Source organism: Bidens hawaiensis, unplaced genomic scaffold (genome assembly GCF_021521415.1).
Source record: "Bidens hawaiensis isolate Kalapana, Puna unplaced genomic scaffold, B.hawaiensis_p1.1 tig00000458_1, whole genome shotgun sequence".
Lineage (NCBI taxonomy): Eukaryota > Viridiplantae > Streptophyta > Magnoliopsida > Asterales > Asteraceae > Bidens > Bidens hawaiensis.
Window position 1 is genome coordinate 4,545,355 of NW_027491030.1, and position 21,183 is coordinate 4,566,537.

The 21,183-nt window shown below is 39.2% G+C and overlaps 2 protein-coding genes across 2 annotated transcripts; one reads left to right on the plus strand and one right to left on the minus strand.

Annotated features, from left to right (window-relative positions):
- Positions 1-61: 61 nt before the first annotated feature.
- Positions 62-16,534, minus strand: LOC143627301 (D-cysteine desulfhydrase 1, mitochondrial-like). Its single transcript, XM_077097154.1, has 10 exons — positions 16,310-16,534; positions 15,562-15,627; positions 3,275-3,469; positions 1,959-2,073; positions 1,794-1,881; positions 1,186-1,278; positions 1,036-1,094; positions 836-948; positions 649-746; positions 62-403 (listed from the first exon to the last, which is right to left on the minus strand). Exons 1-10 carry the CDS (start codon positions 16,532-16,534, stop codon positions 199-201), a joined length of 1,257 nt encoding a protein of 418 aa, XP_076953269.1. The 3' UTR covers positions 62-198.
- Positions 16,535-17,305: 771 nt separating this feature from the next.
- On the plus strand, positions 17,306-20,834 carry LOC143625936 (rhodanese-like domain-containing protein 8, chloroplastic). The gene is made up of 8 exons (XM_077096149.1): positions 17,306-17,608; positions 18,642-18,695; positions 18,812-18,961; positions 19,627-19,759; positions 19,838-19,929; positions 20,021-20,124; positions 20,211-20,495; positions 20,573-20,834. Exons 1-8 carry the CDS (start codon positions 17,306-17,308, stop codon positions 20,700-20,702), a joined length of 1,251 nt encoding a protein of 416 aa, XP_076952264.1. The 3' UTR covers positions 20,703-20,834.
- The last annotated feature ends 349 nt before the right edge of the window (positions 20,835-21,183 follow it).

Here is a 21,183-nt window from a genome sequence, read left to right on the forward strand (position 1 = left end):
CAAACTCAACACAACGATAATCAATAAGCGTAGACGAAAAAATATCCTTAAATTTAATCATTGTCATGCAAAAGACACAAGCATTAACATATTCATAACTTGAACACAACTATATCTCACATGTTATTTGTTAACACTTGTTACTACAATGTCACATTTTTCACCTCACCAGGAAGCAAAAAATTATTCCCAAAAAATTTAAAACATTTTCCCAACACCGTCTTTTCGTGGGATTGACTCGTCAAGTTCCATTCTACGCCATTTCCCGACTAACGGGGCCATTTCGTCGTTTTTGTCATACAAACCTAGGAGTCCCCCGGTGTGTATAAACAGGATCTTTCTTCCTTCCCACTTGGTCGGATTTTGTGCCATGTCTTTCATCATCCCATAAGCCGCCTTCCCACTACAAGAAAAAATAAAATAAATTATAGATAATAATAATAATAAAGTGAAATTGAGATAATGTTTTCTCTAACAAATAGTTCTTGCTCCAAATTTATTATTTTTGTTAGGCGATTAATATAAAACTGGTAAAACTGGATTAAAATGATACAATTATGAATGTTTAGTTATGTAATTGTTTAAATATATATGTAACCGGAAAAGGGTATGAAAGTAAATGTAATAAACGTATAAAAAAGCCCAAACCTGTAAACCGGGTCCAGGATCACACCGGTGGTTTCAGCAATTTCCTTGACAAATTTCAGCTCCTCAGCGGTACTCATCGCATATCCAAGCCCTTTGGCCTGTAAAAAAAATATTATTAAAAAAAAAAAAAACCTTCTCAGGGTGAAATTAAAATGAGCATAAAATCAGTAGTATTTTATGTTCTTACATTTTCGATTTTGACTATATCGCGTGACTTGACTCCAGCTTCAAGTCCATCAAGTAGACCTTGGACATAGTCATAAAAGTAGTCGGGGTCGTCACACACGCAAAATGCAGTCACCTAAAATTAATACATTAAATTAATAGTTTTAATTTCCTAATTAAATTAAATCATAACAGATAAACAAATGTGAAATTTATTATTTTCTTTTGCTTTAAGCTCACTTAACCATGCAGCAATGGACAAACCAGCAACCGTACCGCCACTAATAAATCAAGCGTGTTAAGTAAAATAATAAAAATAAAATAAAAAATCATGCTTAAAAATAGAAAATAAATCACATAAAAGAGTAAAACCTGCCACATGCTGAAATAATACCATCAAAGCTTTTTTTAACGGTTCCGTTTTGTGATTGATGTTCAATCTCTCTAATTGCTTCAATATATCCCCTACAAAATAGAAAATGATAGGGGAAGGTTCATGTACATTTTAATATTAACATGAGAACGTAGGAACGAATACCAATTTAAAAAAAATGAGAACGTAAGAACCAATACCAACTACAATAGCAATCTACATAAACAATTATTTATAATAACAAAGGATAAAACCTAAAAATTACAACAAAAGAATCAAAATCAAAAACAAAATAATAACAGCAAATACTTATAACAGCAAAAGAAAAAATCTAATAATAACAACAAAATATAAATCAGCAAATTCTTTTCACGTCTCATAATCGTAATTAGCAAAAACGTTCAAAAAATAACAGCAAACACTTATAAAAATTAACCTAATAATAACAGCAAATTGGTTCTCACTGTTTTCATGTTAAGAATAAAATGTATTTGATCCCGTTTATATTGATATATATCTTGAGTAACTAATATGAAATATTTGAGGCATTTTTAATAAATTATATAATATGTACGAGTTAAAAAATAAAAATAAAATACAAACTCACCAGGTCCCTAGGGAATTTGATCCACCAACAGGAATAACATAAGGTTTTCTTCCTTCTTTTATCAACTTCTCTTTCAATATGTTAGTGTCTAAAAATTAATTAAACACGAGATATCAAAAAATATTGTAACATTCAAAGTATTCATCGATAATATTTATCAAACTCATACCAAACTTCCGATTCTTGAATATTCTTCCTTTGAAACAAGATCAATATGTGCACCAACCAAACGCTCCACCAACAGGTTCCCGGTCAATCCTGGGTCTTTTTCCACAAGAAGCTGCATATTAAAAGACAAAATTATTAGACCGTGTGCAGGGTTGAGTAACGGGTTAAAATGGGTTCAGGTTGAAACAGGTTGTTTTCAAGTACGGGATGAACATTATTAATCTTTTAATATAATTTAACATGTTGTGTGCATTAAGAAATGATTTGTATAGTTCAGCCAGTTTGGCCCGTTTCCCTTTTAGCTTTTTTTTCTTATTTGACCCGTTTACGATAAAACTCACCTGTTCACAAGTAAACGTGTCGAATTGTCGAACATGACCCGTTTAACCCGTTTATCTAAACGTTTCAAACTGGTTGACGGGTAATAATCAAGTAGTAAACGTGTTAATTGTGTTGGTGGGTAGGGGTGCAAACGAGTCGAGCTGCTCGCGAACTACTTGAGATCGGCTCGTTGAAAAACTCGATCGAGCCAAGCTTAATCGAGACCGAGCCTGAGCCTAAAAGTAAGCTCGTTTAATAAACGGGCCCGAGCTTCACTTATCGAGCTCGAGTCGGCTTGCGAGCCTAAACGAGCCTGTCATTTATATGCTTTTTTAAAATATATATTTAATAATTATTAATTAATATATATAATGTTATGAAAACATAAATAAAAATAACTATATAATATATATTATTGTATACATGGTTTATAATAAAAATATATATATAATTATAATTATATAAAATATAATTGATAATTGTAAACGAGCCTAGCCGAGCCCAAGCTCGAGCTTGAAAATCTACTCACGAGCCAGGCTCGAGCTTTGAAAATATAGCTCGAAACGAGCCGAGCTCGAGCTCTGGGTAAATTAAATGAGTCGAGCTCGGGCTCGGCTCGTTTGCACCCCTAAAATTGGTGGGTTGTAAAACATGGGTAAACGGGATAGTGGGTCAACAGGTCGGCGGTCGAAATTTTTTAACTAAATGGGTTAAACAGGTAAACATGAACATGACCCGTTTAGTTTACAGGTTGACCCAAACACGGCCTGTTTTTTAAACAGGTTAGATATGCCAACCCAAAACCTGATATTGTTTGTGTCTTGTTTTCCAAAAGGTTTACGTATAAAGATTTACACTTTTAACGCATTCGGCCCGTTTCCCTTTACTCTATTTTTCTATTTGACCCGATTAAGACATAACACAACCCCAATGAACCCATTCACAGGTAAACAAGCTGAAATTTCCACATATGCATAAAAAACTTAAAAAACCTTTGATGTTCGTAGTATCAGAAAACAATCTAAATTCAAATACTTGGCAGCAACAGCAGTCGCACGACAATGATTGCTTTGAATGCCACCGATAGTTACTATGCAATCTGCTCCTTGTGCAACCGCATCCGCTAACAAGAATTCAAGTTTCCTAACTTTGTTCCCACTCAATTGCATACCTGAAAGATCATCACGCTTACATAATCGAAAGGTTTTTGTTAGCATACAACAAGACATTATTAATTCATTAAAGTAAACAAGAATTAACATAGATTCAAACATGCTACTTTTCAACTACAAATTAACATTCCAATAAAAATTGATAGTAAAACCTACCATAAAAAATCAACACACTTTCTGTTTTTTTCTCGTAAAAGTCCCTTAACTATGTTTTGCAACATAAGCATACTTTCTGCTTTTTCTATCATAAAAATCTACTAACATCTTAAATTTGAAAAGAGAAAAAAAAATATCTCTTACTTATTGGATGAATAATGAAAATATTATTTGACAGATTACATTATAATAGCGATAAAAAACATTTGTTTATAACGATTTTAAATTCATACAAGCCCGTAAATCATCCCAATTCTTTCCTCGCCTAGTATTAATGAAGAGGTATGTACCCGCCTCAACACCAAGCGAGGCGGGTCAACCCACAAGATATAGACAACAGGCTTGAAATCAAGACATTATGAAGGCACAAAGCCAAAACCTACGCGCATGGCGCATATCACATATGCTCATGCATCACATGCTCAGGCATCATATGCCCAGGCACCACACATGCTCAGGCATCATATGCCCAGGCACACATATGCCCGCGCATCACATATGCTCACGCATATCACATATGCGCGTGGCGCATCAGCGCGCGGCGCATATCACATGCTCGTGCATATCACATCTGCGCATGAAACATCTGCGCGTGAGAATAAAGAGAAGACCTCGCGCATCCTCAGGATTGGCGCATATCACACATGCACATAATCAACCTCATCCTTATCCAAATCAGGATTAGGGCAACCTTGATTGTGCACGTCAGACAACCTTCCAGAAGGTATCTTTTTAAGGAATAAGAATATGCTGATGTTGACAGCTGCCAAATGAAAGGTGGACAACTCAGCATGACACATGTGCTACCACGTGATTACAACCAATGAGAAAGCACCAGGTGTCCCAGAGGACACGTGGCGCAGAGCAATTGGAGGAGGCCAACAAAACCCTAATTGGGTCTGAGCCCAATCAGTGGAAACCCTAGCACTATAAATACAGCATCAGCTCCACAAGGAATGATCATCAAATATCACCTGATAACATACAATCACAGAGTATTCAGCTATTAAGCAATACACTCTAAATTCCTTACTCTCACATATTATTATCTTCTCCCACAAATACTTATTCTCACACCGGAGGGTTACCCCAAAGAGGACCCCTCTGTCCCTTTCTGAGGGGTAAGTTTACGGTGCTGTTCATTTTGTAGGTGGAAGAACCCAGATCCAAGAGAAACCATCGGTGAAATAGCATAATCACACCCGAGGAAAGTAGATCGTCTACCAGTGAGTCGATCCACGCTTCTTCATCCGCCAGGAGTGCCGCCAGAAGCTTGTACGCCAGCTACGGCTTCTATGAAAAAATCAACAACAACAAATGGTTCGTGACTTGATCTAAAAGAAAGTCAGAAAAAAAAAAAAAAAAAAAGAGCGCAATACGTACCTTGGCGCAACTCTGTTCGCGAAGCAAACATCGCTATGAAGTCCATTCTACCCTTCTTTGAGGGTAAAACAGGGGACTTCGAAGCGACCTCCGGCGCAGCCACGGCATCTTGTTGCGCGGTCGCCGGCTCTACAAACATTTGAGTGAGCAAAGATTCATTAGTAATTCTATCAGAATCGCGCTCATAGAACCATAAAAGATAAGGAAAGAATACCTGTCGAGGGCGCAACACCGCTTCCCTTTTCCGCCGCGGGAAGGGAGGAGGTAGCGCCACCATACCTCAAGTGGACAGGAGGTCTGCCCACTTTTTGAGGCAGGGAAGACAAGGAAACCTTGGTGGTAAACCCCTGGGTTTTCCCAAATCCCCCCGCCTGAGTAGGAGGATCCTGAACAACAGGGGCAACATCTTTTTTCTGTTTCTTACTGGCCCATGCGCCAGTTTTCCCCTTAGCTTTACGCTTTAGTTGGGGCGCCTCCTCCTCCTCCTCTTCCGCGAGCTCCAGCTCGTAGTTTTCGAGCGCATCTACAATACAAGCAACAGAAGTGTTAGCAAAATTTGGTATTATAAAGGCAAATGCATAAGTACAAAGGCTTACCAGGCGCATCGCTGTCGAAGACAAATCCCAGATCAACAGGGATGAACATGTCATCAAAGCGATCAGGGAAACCAACCTCCCCAGCGCCGAGCGCGACGGAGCCACCCTCCATATGCTCATCATATGCGGCGTGGATATACTCCTTGGTGACTGCACAAAACAAGTCAAATGATATCAGCAAAAAAGGAATTATATTCGAGCAAAAGTAAAGCAATGAGATTAACTTACATAACCCGTCGACTTGGATAACGGGCTCAAGCGCGCTGTCCGCGTACCTCTTGCTCATACCAATCCCCACCAGCGCCTCCTCACAAATGTTCTTGGCGGGGGATGGTTCGGCGGTCAGCTTATTAACCCAGGCGCCAGTTGGGTTCTTGAGGACACCCACATCCGCAGGCGCAGAAGAGATCGAGCGCATGGTCATACGGATGGGGATTACACCAGCCCTTATGTAAAAAAACCTCTCAGACCAGTCATGAAGGCTCTTGAATGAAACAGTGGAGCACTTCACCTTCTGACTGCGAGGAATGAAGGAGAACCAAGAATCTTGGATCTTGGGCTTGTAAAAAAATTGAAAGCGCCGAGGGGTGGGCTCCTCGCGCTGGGATTTGCACATGAACTCAAAGTGAGTCATGCGCACAAGTCCAAACGGATGGACTTGGGATATATGAATCCCATAGAACTTAAGCAGTGCACCCACAAACCTTGTCATCGGGAGACGAAGGTTGCAGTGGGTGAAAAAATGGCTATATAGGGATATATAGCCGGCAGGCGGGTCCGCCGCCGTTTGCCCGGCCCCAGGCAACATGCAGCCAAACACAGGGAGAAACCCCTGAGAGGCGATAAGGCTGTCAAGATCAGCCTGCCTCAATTTGCAGGGGATTTCATTCCACCTCTTCACGGCTTTGGTCCTCCCTACCTCCTCCGATGAGACCTCAGCAGCCTTCTTCCCCTTGCCGGTCTTCTTCAATGTAGACATTACTAATGATTTTCTACGGCAATGGATGGGGGAGATTGTGTTGTCTGAACTATCAGACATACAACTGTGACAACGAACGAAGGTTGTTTCTGAATAACAGATATTTGGGAAGCAGAACAAAGGTAATCAGAAGACAAAGAAAGAAAAGCTCTGAATAATAAACAAGAAGATGAAGGATAAAAAAACTCTAAGGGCTGGCTTTTATAGGCCCAGGAGAGAGAAAAATGGATGCTGATCGGACTTCACGCGCCCACAATCGCAGGTGTAAGCCAACGGAAGCGCGACACGTGTCAATCACACTGTGTGAGGGGACACGAAAAGAAATAATACAGCTGTTGCCAGAGTTCACGCGCCACCACTCGCAGGAACGGACCAATGCAAGCGCGACACGTGTTCCTGACACTTTGTGAGGGGACACGAAAGGCAACTGTAGCACCTCGAGCACACGAAAGGTCTGACACGTCTCCATCACGTACATAGACGGTTCGTTTTCAGCCAAAAGGATAGAATTTCGCGCAAAGACGAGTAATAAGAAGAAAAAGACAAAACCACTACTAAAAAGAGCAAACTGTTAAGTCTAACATCTATCTTGCCTCGCTCGCGCGAGACAAGACACACATTAGACTGGGGGGGCTTGAAGAGGTATGTACCCGCCTCAACACCAAGCGAGGCGGGTCAACCCACAAGATATAGACAACAGGCTTGAAATCAAGACATTATGAAGGCACAAAGCCAAAACCTACGCGCATGGCGCATATCACATATGCTCATGCATCACATGCTCAGGCATCATATGCCCAGGCACCACAAATGGTCAGGCATCATATGCCCAGGCACACATATGCTCGCGCATCACATATGCTCACGCATATCACATATGCGCGCGGCGCATATCACATGCTCGTGCATATCACATCTGCGCATGAAACATCTGCGCGTGAGAATAAAGAGAAGACCTCGCGCATCCTCAGGATTGGCGCATATCACACATGCACATAATCAACCTCATCCTTATCCAAATCAGGATTAGGGCAACCTTGATTGTGCACGTCAGACAACCTTCCAGAAGGTATCTTTTTAAGGAATAAGAATATGCTGATGTTGACAGCTGCCAAATGAAAGGTGGACAACTCAGCATGACACAGTGCTACCACGTGATTACAACCAATGAGAAAGCACCAGGTGTCCCAGAGGACACGTGGCGCAGAGCAATTGGAGGAGGCCAACAAAACCCTAATTGGGTCTGAGCCCAATCAGTGGAAACCCTAGCACTATAAATACAGCATCAGCTCCACAAGGAATGATCATCAAATATCACCTGATAACATACAATCACAGAGTATTCAGCTATTAAGCAATACACTCTAAATTCCTTACTCTCACATATTATTATCTTCTCCCACAAATACTTATTCTCACACCGGAGGGTTACCCCAAAGAGGACCCCTCTGTCCCTTTCTGAGGGGTAAGTTTACGGTGCTGTTCATTTTGTAGGTGGAAGAACCCAGATCCAAGAGAAACCATCGGTGAAATAGCATAATCACACCCGAGGAAAGTAGATCGTCTACCAGTGAGTCGATCCACGCTTCTTCAATTAATAAGTACAAAAAAATCACATTTTTGTTCAAGTTAACATATGGAGGGTGCGGTACTTTTACGATGAAAGAAAAGAAAGTATGTTAGTTTTTATATGTGCAAATAAAGCTCGTTTAGTTATCGAGCCCAAGTTCGAGCCTTGCACGGGAAGATCGTTTATGCTCATCGAGCCTAAACAAGCTGCGTGTATTTTTAAAAGCTTTTTTAGACTTCTATGTATTAGTTTCACACTACACAACTAAGCTCGAGCCGAGTTTTGGCTCGTTTAAGGTTTCTCAAAATATATAAAAATAATTTTAAAGGTGTTAATAAATTAACTAAAAAATAATACACAAGCCAAGCTCAAGCTTGTAAAAACGACTAATGAGCCGTGCTCAAGCTCGGCTCTTTGCACCCTGTTAGTTGTATTTAGTTATAATTAGGGTTTTAGCCCATATAGTTGGCTAAAGCCCATGGGCCTTTTATGGGTTGATAGCTAGGGTTTATTTGTGTATAAATAGATGTAGTTGTTTATGTATTTCTCACACCTTCAAGTAATAAACATTACTTTCACTACAACCATCTTCTTTACATGGTATTAGAGCTACGGCTCTCGATCCAAACCCTAGCCGCGATCTGACCTGAACCCGAGTCTGACCAGCCGTCACCAGCAGCCTTCAGATCTGAAACAAGCTTCTGCCTTGTTGTTCTGTCCTGTCACGAAATCTTTAGCACTGTTCACGTTGGAATCACTGTTCACGCTGGAATCACTGTTCATCGGAATACTGTTCAAGCGGGAATCACTGTTCATCGGAATACTGTTCACGCCGGAATCACTTTCACCCGGAGTACTGTTCATCGCCGGAAATCATTGTTCACGCCGGAAGTCACTGTTCGTTTGCCGGAATTTCTGTTCACTGCCGGAAAGTTACTGTTCGCTGCCGGAATTACTGTTCGCTACCGGGATTAACTGTTCACGACGAGTAACTGTTTACGCCGGAATCTGTTCCCGCCCTCCACCCGCACTTGTTACTGTTCACAGTCAATTTTCAGTTTCGTGAATCACTATGGGCAAAAATACATACATGTATACATTTACTAAAGAGGAGCATGATCTTATTCAACGGTTTCTTACCTCCCAGTTGCCTCATCCTCAAACCAGCTCGGCACATTCAGGTAAACCTTCTAGCCTTGACTTATCATGGGTGATTGATTCTGGAGCCACACATCACATGACTGGGAATCGGGGTATTTTTTCTAGTCTTCAAAATGTTTCCCATGCACCGGTACGTCTTGCCGATGGATCTTCATGTCCCGTTCTCGGCATAGGATCCATCAGTAACTCGGAAAACCTAAAACTGTCTTCTATCCTATTTGTTCCTAAATTTCCTACCAGTCTTTGTTCAGTGAGTCAGATTACCAAACAAAACAACTGTTCTGTGACCTTTTACCCAACTCACTGCGTTTTTCATGAACTAGGAACAAACCGGGTAATTGGTACTGGTTCTGAATCAGGAGGTCTCTATCGTGTATCCCCGTTTTCGCATCCTGTAGCAAACTTATGTGATTCCGCTGTCAGGGAGGCTCACTGTCGGTTAGGTCATCTGTAAGCCCCGTTACCGATAGCCCTACTTTCGTGTTGGATTTACTCATAAACGCAGTTCTAAATATCAGAGTTAATTAAAACATTCGCGGAATATAAAAGCTTTCATAAAACATTTCATAACAAAACACATCTTGTCTTAAAACATCATTTTGTCTTTCAAATAAACAAACATTAGACTTAAACGTCTTGAGTCTTCCGATGCCAGCCTCTTATTCAGTGCCACGTGTCTCCTCAAGCGAGCTGCCTCATCCTACTCACCTGCGTGCATACTAAAAGTCAGCTACGCTGAGTGAGTTCTAGTTAATCATACATTATACAATACACATAAACTTATATTCTTTCATTCATACTTTCATACTTTCTTTTTGTATTAACTTGCTTTCATATCTTACGTTATAAAGAGCATTACGCCCTACATTCCTCGAGTATTATTAGGGCTCGGTACCCTCCTTCCTCGAGTATTATTAGGGCTCGGTACCCTCCTTCCTCGAGTATTATTAGGGCTCGGTACCCTCTTTCCTCGAGTATTATTAGGGCTCGGTACCCTCTTTCCTCGAATATTAGTAGGGTTCGATTCCCTCTTCGTTACCATACAACCATACATCATACCTCGAGTATTATTAGGGCTCGGTACCCTTTTCGTAACCATACAACCATACAACCATCATTTCCTTCTTTTATTAACTTTATCACGTTCATACACATAAGCATACATATCATACTTACTTTATACATAGCGTTACAACCTGACAGTACGTGCAATATCCGAAGATCGTTCACGTACCATCAAGCAATCATTCATACATTTCACATTATCCACATAAGGCATACACTTATCTCTTAGGATAAGCGTATTAACAAACATATTGAGTATGCACACAGCCCCGAAAACATAACACATAAATGGGGCTAGAAACTCACCTGAATCCTGTTACGTTCTCCGTTAATCGTTATTCCCTTCTTGAGCTGTGCACGGCTAACTGTGTAATATTTACATGTATCAATTAACTACTACTCATGTTGTATTTCTATCTTTATATAACCCACAACGAACGGGGGTCCGGGGGCAGCGCCCCTGGCAGCGGGGTCTAGGGGCGGCAGCCCCTAGCAGGGTCCAAGGGGCAGAGCCCCTGGCTGGGGTCGAGCTGCCAGGTCAGCTTGGAAAAATTTTATTTCCATTAACTGTCTTAACACATTTTTCATTAGATTTTTAATTTATTTTCTAAACGAACTTGGCTTTAGGCGAAGTTAAACCTCAGGCGAACTTGTCATCAGGCGAAGTTAAACCTCAGGCGAACTTAGCTTTAGGCGAAGTTAAACCTCAGGCGAACTTAGCTTTAGGCGAAGTTAAACCTCAGGCGAACTTGTCATCAGGCGAACTTAAACCTCAGGCGAACTTGTCATCAGGCGAACTTAGCTTGCAGGCGAAGTTCATCAGGCGAACTTAGCTTGCAGGCGAAGTTCATCGCTTGAAGGCGAAGTTGCCCAGATGAAGGCGAAGTTGCCCAGATGAAGGCGAAGTTGCCCAGACAGCCTGCTTAGCTTTAGGTGAAGTTATCAGTTAGGCGAACTTGGCCTTAGGCGAAGTTATCAGTTAGGCGAACTTATCATTAGGTTTATTTCCATTAACTGTCTTAACACATTTTTCATTAGGTTTTTCATTTATTTTCTAATTTGCTAATTCTAGCGAACTTATCATTAAGCGAACTTAACAATAAGCGAACTTAACATTAAGCGAACTTACTGTAAGCGAACTTAGTGTTAAGCGAACTTATCATCAGGCGAAGTTAACTTGGCGAAGTTACACCTTAAGCGAACTTATGCCAGGCGAAGTTATCAATTAGGCGAACTTAGCCTTAGGCGAAGTTATCAGTTAGGCGAACTTAGCCTTAGGCGAAGTTATCAATTAGGCGAACTTGCTTGCAAGCGAACTTGCTTGCAGGCGAAGTTCTCCTGCGGGCGAAGTTGTGCAGCAGCCGCCACTGTTCATCCTAAATCCCCAAAATCATCATCGTTTTACCGAGAAATCCATGGGTATGGTATTTGACTAACCCGCGATCATTCCTATGGTTGTTTTTGGATAAAACTTAGCCCGGAATGACGCAAAGTTTGGACCTTTATGGTAAAAACGTTCAATACTAATGTTAAGGGTTCATTACACTCGTATTTATCATCAAGTTTACAACTTTATGTTTCGTTTATACCCGATCTACTCTCGTTCTAAGTTTCAAGACTAAACGTTTATAAAAACAAAATCTTTAGGATCAAAACATACCTTTTATACGTTCGGTGTAGTCGCGGTTTGCTTGGTTATCTCGTATATTGAAGATCTAATAGTGGTCGGTTTGATTTTTGGACTCGAATCCGCTCCCCTCCCTCTCTCTCGGCCGTATGAGGTGCAGTGTATGTGTGTGTTTTTGAGTGTGTAGAGATTTATGAAAGATGGAAATGATAGTTAGGGTTTTAGGATGGTTTAAGGGGATATTTATATCCCTTAAAGCCCATGGACCTAAGGCCCATTACCCTTAATCCATCTTAATTAATCTAAGTCCATGATCCGTTCTTGCTTAATATTAGCTAATATTATTAAATGCCGGACCATTCAACGAAATCTTTCTTTATTTAATATTGTAAAATTTAGGATGTTACATCATCCCTCTACAGCGGTTCTGAGGCAAATGCGACCAGATTTACCACTTTCGTTTTTTAATTTTCATTGTGAGTCGTGTCAACTTGGTAAACATACCAGGCGTCCCTATCCCCCTAGGGTGCCCAATCGAGTCAGTTCTTGTTTTGAACTGTTGCATTCTGATGTATGGGGTCCTTGCCCTATCAAATCTACGTTGGGTTTTGAATATTTTATTACCTTTATTGATGACTATTCTCGCACTACTTGGGTTTATTTGTTGAAATCTCGTAGTGAGGTATTTTCCATATTTCGAGAATTTAATGCTTATGTTCAAAACCAATTTAACACCACCATTAAAACTTTTCGATCTGATAATGCTAAAGAATATTTTTCCACCGACTTTTCTTCATACTTAAAAACCAACGGCATTATTCATGAATCATCGTGTGCTTATACATCTCAACAAAATGGTGTGTCCGAACGCAAAAATCGTCACATATTGGATGTTGCTCGCACAATCATGATCCAATCACGTGTTCCTCATCGTTTTTGGGGAGATGCCATTCTTACTGCCACATATCTGATTAACCGCATGCCCTCAACCGTTCTTCATGGTAAAACACCGTTTTCTGTACTATTTCCCAACGATAATCCATTTCCTCTCGCACCTAAAGTATTTGGTTGCGTCGCCTATGTTCATGACCATAGTCCAAAAACCATCAAACTTGATCCCTGAGCCATTCGTTGTGTCTTTCTTGGTTACTCACGGGTTCAAAAAGGGTATCGATGCTATAGCCCATCACTTCACCGATATTTTACCAGTGCCGATGTCACTTTTCACGAGTCTCCTTACTTTCCCGAGTGTTCCACTCCTGTTTCTGACCCGTTTCCCGACCTCGATATACCCACATCTCCCTTCATCCCCACCATTCCTGTGTCAATTCCTTCTACCGATCCAATCTCTACTGATTCTGACCCACCGACAGAATCTCCGCCACTGCTTTTCACATATGCTAGGCGGGGTAGGGGTCAAACATCAGCGACTCTTGATTCACACCCTGGCCACGACCCCGAAATACCCTCCGATACTCTGTCTACATCTGAGCAATCCACACCTCTCACTAATACATCCTTACCCGATCCAACAACCTCTGATACACCCGTTTATGATCCTCCTGGTGCCCCACTTCCCGATATACCTATTTCCTTTCGCAAGGAACCCCGGAAATGTACTCGTTACCCAATTCAGGACTATGTTGCCTACACCCACCTATCTCCTGAATCTCATGCGTACACCACTACCCTTGATTCCTACCCGATTCCCAAAAATGTGACGAGCGCTCTCGCTCACCCAGGATGGAGACAGGCTATGGAAGATGAAATTGGGGCTCTAAAGTCCAATCATACATGGGATCTTGAAACACTTCCTAAAGGGAAGCGTATTGTTGGTTGTCGTTGGGTGTTTACGGTTAAACTACACCCGGATGGCTCCTTACACCGCTTAAAGGCTCGGTTGGTTGCAAATGGGTATTCTCAAGCATATGGCATTGATTACGATGAAACCTTCTCTCCGGTTGCTACAATGCCATATGTCCGTATTTGTATCGCTCTTGCTGCCATTAATCATTGGCCGCTCCACCAGCTTGATGTCAAGAACGCCTTTCTTAATGGTGTTCTTGAGGAGGAGGTATATATGGAGCAGCCCCCAGGGTTCGTTGTTGAGGAGGAGGCCTCGAAAGTTTGCAGACTACGTCGTTCTCTATATGGTCTTAAACAGTCTCCCAGGGCATGGTTTGGTCGATTCTCTAGTGTTATGGGACAGTTTGGGATGACTCGGAGTGCCTACGATCACTCTGTCTTCTTTAGACACCAGAAAGGAAAGAGGATTATCGTAGTTGTTTATGTGGATGACATTATAATCACAGGTGATGACGAGGTCGGGATTATCGAACTCAAGCAGTTTCTTCAGTCTCAGTTTCAGGTCAGCGACTTAGGTCGATTAAGGTATTTCCTTGGCATAGAAGTATCCCGCTCTCCACAAGGAATACTTCTCTCCCAACGAAAGTATGTTCTTGATATGTTAACTGAATGTGGCTTACTGGTTGTAAACCTGTTGATACCACAATGCTTCCTACAAAGAAACTCCTCCCAAAGGAAGGAGATCCAATGAAAGATCCTGATTAATACAGACGGTTGGTTGGTAAACTTAATTATTTAACCGTCACACGACCGGATATCTCCTTTACTGTCAGTGTTCTGAGCCAATTTATGGCTACACCATACACCGGTCACTGGGATGCTGCCCTTCATGTCTTAAGATATCTTAAGACCTCACCTGGCTTGGGTATATTATACTCCGATCAGGGTCATTGTCGTGTAGGTGCCTTCACGGAAGAAGGAGATGGTCGGATATCAGGGTTCTCAGATGCAGATTGGGCAGGTTGTCCGATTTCTCGACGATCTACCACCGGATATTGTGTGTTTGTTGGAGGAAATCTTGTATCATGGAAGAGTAAGAAGCAACACACGGTTTCCCCGTCGAGTGCCGAATCGGAGTATAGAGCCATGGCAGATGTAACATCAGAGATGACATGGGTTCGTCGTCTTCTCAGAGAGCTCGGGGTTGTTTCTAATGACTTGATGAGGTTATACTGTGATAGTCAGTCAGCCATTCACATAGCCAAGAATCAAGTATTTCATGAGAGGACAAAACATATTGAGGTCGACTGCCACCTTATCAGAGATCGAGTAGTAGGCACACAAACTGATCCTCCTTCCATTCAACCAGTTCATGTGAAGACAAATTTTCAGCTAGCAGACATTCTAACTAAACCGCTCCGGAAAGCTCAGATAGATTTTATTTGTAACAAGTTGGGCATGATTAACATCTATGCTCCAACTTGAGGAGGAGTGTTAGTTGTATTTAGTTATAATTAGGGTTTTAGCCCATATAGTTGGCTAAAGCCCATGGGCCTTTTATGGGTTGATAGCTAGGGTTTATTTGTGTATAAATAGATGTAGTTGTTTATGTATTTCTCACACCTTCAAGTAATAAACATTACTTTCACTACAACCATCTTCTTTACACACCCACACCAAAAAACCTTTTCTAAAGGTATTAACCCAAACTAAAATAATAAACAAAATTGACACGAACCAATATGATATAAAGAAGTTAGTTACCTTTAACCAAATCTCAGTATCTTTAGGCAAATTAGGAAGACCCCATCTATGAATTGGTGTTGGAAACTGAAAAAAATCAAACATATTCACAAAACCAAAAAACAGTTATACAAATTCTAGGGGTGCAAACGAGCCGAGCTGTTCGCGAGCTACTCGGCATAGGCATCGGCATCTCGGATTGTGAAAAAGCTCGATCGAATCGAGATTAAACGAGCCCGAGCCTAAAAGTAAGATCACTTAATAAACAAACCCGAGCCCGAGCTTCACTTATCGAGCTCAAGCCACCTCGCGAGCCAAAATGAGCTTGTCATTTGTATAATTTTTATAATATATATTATATATAATAGTAAATTTTATTTTTTTAAGAATGGCGACTTTCATTTTTGTGTTTAGGCCCCCCAATTTGGAGAGCCCGTTGCCTAACTCTAGCCAGACTATGTTTGTTTTAACCGGGCGACACTAGCTTCAGAGTTTCCATACCGCCGGCTGACAATTAGTTGATATATGTAATGTTATAAAATATACCTAAATAATATATATTATGTTATAATAAATAAAATTAAGATTGAAAAATAATATATAAAAAATTATAAATATATAAAACTTAATTAATTAGTAGTAAACAACCTCGAACCAAGTCGAGCTTGAAAAAGTACTCATAGTTGAGCTCGGGCTCGGCTCGTTTGCACCCCTACTTGTGTTCAAGTCAGGCACTAATTGACTTGGGTAAAAAAAGATGACAACTTACATGTCCAAGATTGAATGAATTAGAAGGAATTGGGTTTAATTTAGAAGCCCATGATGGTGGATTATATGGTCTCAGTGTCAAGAACTCAGTTGTGGAAGCCATGGATCGAATTGAAGCTTGATTTGGGCGAAATTTTGGATTTTGATTGGTGGGTAATGGGAGTGAGAGTAGTGTGTGAGTGTGACTTGGGTTTAATCGACGAATCATTAACATTGTGTTATTCATGAGTTGAAGTTGGATAATTGGTGAAGGATGCATAAAATGTGGGGGTTGAATTGTGACGTAGGAAAGTATAAGGGTCAAATTCTTGAATATGAATTTGCTTAAATCTTGGGGTGTAAACGAGCCATGGATAACAATGAAATCCAACCCTGATGTAAAACACGAAACCCGATATAATTGAAATGGGTAATTCCTCGTTAACCGAACCCAACATTTCATATCTTCATATATTTCGAGCTTTGTTTACCTCACTTTCATGTATTTCTATGCAAAAATTTATCCAAAGTTTGGTTTTGGTTATTAACCGAATTGAACCAAAACCGACAAACTAACCAAATAACCAAGCCGATTAGTTAATAAATTTGATTACTCGATGACTTCGGTTTGACTATTTTAGTTTAGACAAGTAACGGAATCAAACCGAACTGAACCGTAAACACCAGAGGTGGGCAACTAAACCCATTAACCAAACAAACTAAAAAATTAAAGCGAAACTGAACTGGTTTGAAACCGATTATATAGAACCTAGTTTGGAACCAATTAAAATCGTAGATTCAAAACCAGTTTGTAATTTTCTCTACAAGAACCAGTTTCCAAACATTGTAACCTGGTCAGCAAATCAATCTTAACAAAAAACGATCATAAACCCATTTTAACTTTTGTTTGTTAACATGTATTTACTTTATTATTTTAATTTTATTTATCTTCACTTAAGCCTCAAGAAGAACTCATAGCTTATCAAATGAAGTGAAAACACTTTGAATTTGCACTTCCATGGGTTCTTTAACACTAGCATGTTGTTTTCCCCAAATTAATCCTAATTTTGCCCTCACAATTACTCGAAACCATTATTCAATTCCAATCAAACCCACAAATATTAAGCTCATCAATTTAAGATTACAACCCTGCAATTGCACCACTGTATTATCATCATCAAAACCCAATTGGGTTAAAGGAAATAATAATGAAGAAGAAGAAGATGATGAAATGGGTGGTTTTGTGGTTATTAATTTTTATAGATTTGTTGTTATTCAAGAACCAGAACTTGAAGTCTCCAAACACCTTCACTTTCTACAGGTTTGTTTGTTTGTTTGTTTATTTTTATTTTACTTTATTAATTATTATGGGTGTGCATGGTTCGGTTCGGTTTGGATCGGTTTTGGGCTAAAACCGAACCAAAAACTGAAACTTTGGTTTTTTAAGTTTCGAAATGTTTAAAGTTTCGGTTTTCCGGTTGTTGGGTTGGTTTGGATCAGTTTTGGGCTAAAACCAAACCAAAAACCGAAACTTTGGTTTTTTAAGTTTTGAAAAGTTTAAAGTTTCGGTTTTTCGGTTGTTGGTTTGGGTTGGGTTCGGTTTCGGTTTCGGGTTTTTCGGTTTTGTCATTTGAGATTGAAAATTTTGGCTTAAGTTAATAAATCTGGGTCTAAACATAAAACCAAACCTTCGATTTTGTAACAGGTTGGTTTTTTTGGTTTCGGATCAGTTTTTTCGGTTTCATGCCTATCATACAGTCATATCATATAGTCATGTAATCATGGGAAATTGTAATAATCCATATGTGCCAAAGCTTGGACAAAAACGAGTAAATTTACACTACCTATCAAATTTTTCGGACGAAAACGCATAAATTTACACTAATGAGAAAAAAATGGGGGTGATCGGAGCCACCCCTGGGCCAATGTGACCACGAAAAACATGATAAGTCATTCATTTTTAAGTTTTGAAGATTTAAAAAGGTAATAAAAAGATTGAAATGCAATGTTTATTTGATCTTTTTTGAGGTTAAAAGAAAATATATATGAACAAACTTAGTTTATATATATAGAGCTTACACATATTTAGGTAAACAGTTGAAATAAAAAAACATATGAGAAAATTAGTTTGATGGTATCTTTTATGTAGATAACATACACCTTCATATTTATGAATTATAATTTTGAAAATGCAAATATTGATAAAAAGAGTTCCGACAATAATTTTAGTGTTTTGTAATGAATCTTGTTGACCAATGAGTCATAATTTGGATTATTAAAAGCCAAATTATATGTGTAATCATCTAATGATTTTAATTTACTTTCCCTTGTGATGATCACTGAATCACTTCTAGGGTCGAGACATACATGGTCGGATATACATAAACGAGCAAGGAATCAATGCTCAGGTGATCATTCTTGCATCCATGTTTATTATTTTCTTGTTGGATTTTGAACACATGGAGTTGATTATCATGATGATGTTAGAGTTGACTTTTTGATGATGGTTGGTTGACTTGTGCAGTACAGTGGACCATCAGAAGATGCTATTGCATATGCTAATTGGATAAAAAAGGATGAAAGGTTTAAGGATATATTGGTTCAAATATCTCCTCCTATACATAAACATGCATTCCCGAGACTCAAATTGCGGTATAAACCTTCTCTTGTACAGGCAAGCTACTTGTACATCCAAACGCTATTTTTTGGTTTTCTTTGAATTCTATAAATAATAAAAATATCAAACATGAGCGGGAAAGGTATACCTTTAAGTGAACGAAAACCAAAATAGTTTAATATAGGGGTGTGCATGAAACCGAAATAACCGAATCGTAACTGGAATAACCAACATAACTGAATGAAAATAACCGAACCCAATAAAAAACTGACAGTTTGGTTTTATGTTTTTTTAAATAACCAATTTTCTGTTCGGTTTAAGTTTTGTTATCAACCCAAAACCAAAAAAACCATTTTACGTCGTTTATAAGAAGTTAATAAATTGTGTAGGCCAAAAATTTTACTTCCAAATGTGTAATAATCAATTAACAAAAACATGTAGTCAGTTTTAGGCTCAAATTCACTATTTTGGACCACATTTTTTTGGCCCAAAATTTTCAAGACCAAATGATAAAATCGAAACCGAACCCTTTGTGAAACCAATAACTGAAAACCAGATGATTTTCAAAAACTAAACTTTCGTTTTTTGGTTCGGTTTGCGTGTAAGCTGATCCAAACCGACTCATGCGACATGCACACCCCTAGTTTAATATGTTTCATTTTTAAGCAAAAAGTAATATATATTTGGAATTGCATTTAAAATTTTTTTTTTATTTTCTTCAGATGGAAGGAGGGGTGTCACATCTTCCTTTGGTCGACTCATCTATGCGCGCAACGCCTTTGACACCATCCGAATGGAGGAAAAAACTATCAAATCTTAATAATAAAGATGTCATATTATTGGATGTCAGAAATGGTACTTCTTCTTGTTTATTACTTGTTTAAGTCAGGGGTAGTTTGGTAATTTCACATTCATCCCGCTTCTTGTTTGCAGGTTACGAATGGGATATAGGTCATTTTAACGGAGCTCAAAGACCAAACGTTGACTGTTTCAGAAGCACAACATTCGGGCTATCTGAATCTGAGGTATAATATAACAAGTAATTTGATCACAAGCATAGTTTTGTAGTAAAGTTTTATAATAATTGAAAATATTATATATATTTATTTGATACAGGACAATGATTCGGATCCATTAGCTATTGTTAATAAAGAAAATACAGAGATATTAATGTATTGCACCGGAGGCATTCGTTGTGACGTGTATTCTACAATCCTCAGGTATTCCATTTTAGCATTTTTACGTGTATCGAATATTTTTTTAAAAAATTATATATTTGTAACGAATTCTTTATATGTTTTTATAGACAAAAGGGTTACAAAAATTTGTACACGTTGAAAGGAGGAATCTCACATTATTTGGAGCGCGAAGGACCAGTTGAATGGATTGGAAATCTTTTTGTTTTTGACTCTCGGCTCTCTCTACCGCCTTCTTCGGTCAAACATGAGTCAACAAATGACGAAAGCATAAAACATGAAGTTGATAACAATAAATGTAATACGGTTTTTGCTAAATGTTATATTTGTGGATCACAAGTTTCTGAATTGAGGCATCGAAACTGCGCAAATCTGGACTGCAATCTACTTTTCCTGTAAGTATTCTGTTTATTTTATTTATGTAAAATAATAATAATAATAATAAAGTATAATATATATGTTTTATTTTTAGGTGTTGTTCGAGTTGTATGAATGAGTTAAGAGGATGCTGCACTTTGAAGTGTACATCTGCTGATCGGCTTAGACCCGTGCTGCAGGGTCACGAAAGATACAAAAAATGGCATCATTATCGCGATACATAGACACGAAGAAAAGTCAACTTAGTCAATGAGAATTTTTTTTAGTAACCTTAAGTTTTTCGAGCCGTTTAAATGAAGCATAAGTTTTAATTTGTTGTACTTTCTATCTCATCAATGCATAGGTTTTTCCAGACATGTTACTGCTTACAATTTCAAAAGATTTGTTATTACAAAAACATTCCAGTTTTTAATATGCCATGTCATTAATTTATAACTAGCATGTGAGCCCGCGCTTTGCGGCGGGTGCAGGTATGTATACTAAAAGTAATTTACTAATTTAGTCGAGGTATGGGTTTCGGTTCTTTATTACTATTTCATAACATTTGCTCTGAACTTTTAAGCGTAGATACCAATAGTTAAGGGTAAGTTTGCGTTGATGTCGTGTTCAGACTCGTTTTAGTTTTTCGAGTTCGTTTCAAGTTGGGCCCGCGAGCGTGACCCACTCCCCAACTATTAGCACATCAAAGGAAACTCTACATGTCCA